Source organism: Alligator sinensis, unplaced genomic scaffold (assembly GCF_000455745.1).
Source record: "Alligator sinensis unplaced genomic scaffold, ASM45574v1 scaffold157_2, whole genome shotgun sequence".
NCBI lineage: Eukaryota > Metazoa > Chordata > Crocodylia > Alligatoridae > Alligator > Alligator sinensis.
In genome coordinates, this window is record NW_005842107.1 from 249,759 (window position 1) to 253,243 (window position 3,485).

General features: G+C 42.6%; 1 protein-coding gene across 1 annotated transcript in view; it reads left to right on the forward strand.

Annotated features, from left to right (window-relative positions):
• Positions 1-2,726: 2,726 nt before the first annotated feature.
• The window catches only part of SH2D1A (SH2 domain containing 1A), a 19,020-nt gene continuing 18,261 nt past the window's right edge, over positions 2,727-3,485 (forward strand). The window contains exon 1 of the mRNA XM_006024533.2: positions 2,727-2,941. Coding sequence (XP_006024595.1) covers positions 2,805-2,941 — 137 coding nt within the window. The 5' untranslated portion in view covers positions 2,727-2,804. The remainder of the gene's footprint in view (positions 2,942-3,485) is intronic.

A 3,485-nucleotide genomic window follows, 5' to 3' on the forward strand; every position in this document is an offset into this window, starting at 1 on the left:
TGTTTTAAAAATATTAATGCTGCATTCTTCAGTTTGAAATAACTTCCAGTTCAAAACAAGAAGTTATTTTTTTAAGATTCTTTGGGAAAAAAAAGACAAAACTGAAATGATCCATTTGGAAATGGTCAAGATGAAGGGTTTGAACCAACCTGAATTTTTTCAGGGGGGAGGGGACGGGAAGGGGAAGAGGGAAATGTTCTGTTGTCAAAAATATTTTGAGATCTTGACTCTTCATTTCAATCTAGAACAAGGACATTTAAAAAAAAAATTCTGGGATGTGAAAACCGTTTTCCACCGAACCCTATTTATAAGCACGTGGGGGATTTTTACAAAATGACTGACAGACTGATACTTCACTGCCTTTCCTAGTTCAGTCCCTGACATAGTGGCTCTAAAAGTGTTTCTAAATAGAATTCTCCACTCTCGTGCATCAACGAAACGATCTGTACTCGTGTTGCATTAACTTTCCAGAGGTATAAGTAACAGCCTAACATACAAGAGCCGGAGGGATCAGGTGGAGTTCAACTGAGTTACATTTGAGATGAATTTAGCCTTGAATGTTTAAACGAGCCATAGCCTAAAGAAGACTGCCCTGAGTAATTCTGATAGAAGAGTAATATGCAGTTTGACTTACTGCTGCACGATGCTGTTCAACTTCAGGAAACATAAACTCAGTTTTTCCATGAGTGGAAATGTCATGGAGAAAAAGTAAATTTTAAATCTGTTTACAAGCAGGTAAGTGAACCCATTTGAGCAAATAATTTATTGTAGATCTCAAGCAATAAATGCACTTAAGCAATACATGATCGGAGGAGCTGAAAGAAATCTGTTTTTTTCATACAGGGTGGCCATCTTTCTTCTGAATTTGTTTTATCCACTTCTATGCAAATCTAAAGTATCTGCTTTGTTAATGGCATCAGGAAGGATGTGTGGGACCTTGCTGCGTGTGATAACGTTAGATCAGCACAGCTTGGTTGTTCATGGCTTCAGGCCGACAGAAAGGACCAGGTTGTTTTTTAAAAAGCTGAAGGAAAATGTTTCTAAATGTCAAATGCTGTCTATTAAATATACAACTCTGAGCATCACCAACTTAATCTTCCAGGGAGTTTAGGAATAATGTATCATCTGCCTTGAAGTGGAAATAATTAGCACTTCTGACATTAAGAGCATTCACATACCATAAACCTACATGAAAATAATCACGGGCAGCACCTGAACAGAGTGGTTTCAGATGACACATTTTAAGCCCTAGCTCTCCCCAGCCTGGCTTTCACAAGTTCATGCATGCAGACTGCTGAGTATCGACAACCACCAAAGCCAAAGTGAATGGCTGTTCAGTGAGGGGCTGCGTGCCCCCCTGGAGCTCGTCTTTCAGGTGGTTTTGAGGGGAATTGCATTTTCAACATTAAGTGTTTTTAGCCAGACAAACTCCTACAGATGTAGATGACGATACAGTCTGCCATGGAGCACAGGCAAGGGATGTTAGGAAGAAAATGTTCCCAAAGAGTTTTTTTTATCAATTTATTTGCCCTGATTTTACACCTCCAGATTTGGGGGAACTTCCTATTATTCACAAATTCCAAGGGGGTGGAGAAGGGGCAGCGCTTAGATAGCTTCTCTCTTAATATTCCTGTATTTAGTAGTTTCATTTAACAGTAGCTACATCCGTTCATTCTTAATAGACCAAATCTAACATGTCCACAGCTCTTTAAGGTAGGCATGATTTAAGATGAGAGGACAGCTCTGATCCTAGGCTGGTCTCCTTGGGAAAGATTTTGAATGTGCTTGGTCCTGTGCCTCGGGCTACTCTAAATTAGCTTTGCATGTCCTCCTTTTAGCTCTTCCATGATCCGAAAGGACCAGAATAGGTGCTCTTATTTCTGGAGAAGCGGCCATAGGATTTTTCTGTTAGCATGGCACTCCCTGTGCAAGCCATCTAGGCTGATAATTCATGGCAGGGGAGGCTCATGTCAACCAGTTCCTTTGTGGCGAGGGAAAAGGGTCACAGGAAATTTTGGGCACTTACCCATATTAATGATGGGTAGAGTTAGTGTGGGTTTCAGAGCAGGTGCCACGCTGTGGCTGTTACAGTGACTAGTGTTTTACCTCTGAGAAAATCGGGAAATATGCAGCATTAGAGAGTCAGTTTCTTCCCTCCAAAGTCAGACATCGTACAAGTTTTGTACGTGGTAGTAAAGATCTTAAAGGATCTGTTTTAACCTCTTGATTTTTAAATCGCCTTTATGTATTTTCAAGTTTCCTCTCAGCTTTGCTAATCTTTACCTTGCTTCACAGAGATGCAGAAAGCCCACGGGGAACTGATTTGACCCTTAGTTTTCCCACCGTCCATTTGACGTCTGTAAATATCTTACTGAAAATATGAAAAGACCCTTGAATAAAATAGTATTAGAATCCCAGCTCTCAAAAAAGTCAAGTGAGACCTTTCTGAGAAGTGGGGAGGAAATAGGCCTGTCTTTTTTGTCGGGGGGTTTGTGTCATCTATATACCTGAGTTACACAAATGGCAAAAGGGTGTGAACTCTCCTTTCTGTATATTCAATTAGGTGGAGAGAGCGCAACCCTAGTGTTGCAGCTGTGAATTCAAGGCTGCTTTTAGCTGCCAATATGAGAAGTTATTAAAGAAGCTCTAAAACTGCGAACACATCCTGTTTATAACCACCAGCTCAGTGAGCAAGCAAGTGAGGCACAGTTAGGTAACATCAGTGTGCTCTGTGGCAGGCACTAGCACCAGCCACTCCTACATAATTGGATTTCATCTGGCTCATCCGTGTTCACCCTGAAGCAATGGATCCCGTGCCAGTTTACCATGGGAACATCAGCCGAGAAACTGGGGAGAAGCTCCTGCTGGCTAAGGGGATGGATGGCAGCTATTTACTGCGAGACAGCGAGAGCATCCCAGGAGTATATTGCCTCTGCGTGCTGTGAGTACAAAGAACCGAGGGAATTTAGTTTCTGCATCAACACCCCCATTCATGGTCTGTCTGAGGTCTGGGGGATCCAAGCTACCATTTGAGATGCAGCAACTTGGGAGTCTTTGAGGGGCCTGCTCCATTTGGTGAAGGGACACTGGCATGGAGACCTCTGGGAGGGCAGTGCTAGAGTTCAGTGCTCATGCGGCTCTTCTTAGGAACGCTGACTTCGAACTGCTCATTTCATGGTGCCTGTTTCGCCTGCCATGATGCTTGCCCTTTAACATATCTTCTGGCATGTTTTGCAAATACATCTCTTTGCAAAAAAAATCCTGAGGATTTAGCTGCTTGACTCTGGCTTCAGGCATAGACGCAAGTGGACCTTTGCTGGAAGAGCAGAGGACTGCCATGTAGAGCTTTCACCCTAAAAAGGCCATAAAACTGAACAAAGGCAAAGAGTTATTGGTATTGGGGTTGTGGCATGGGGGAGAAGAAGGAATGAGGTTATCATAGATTAGAGCCATGTAGCTGGGTTAGAAAACTGCCCGTGCTGTTT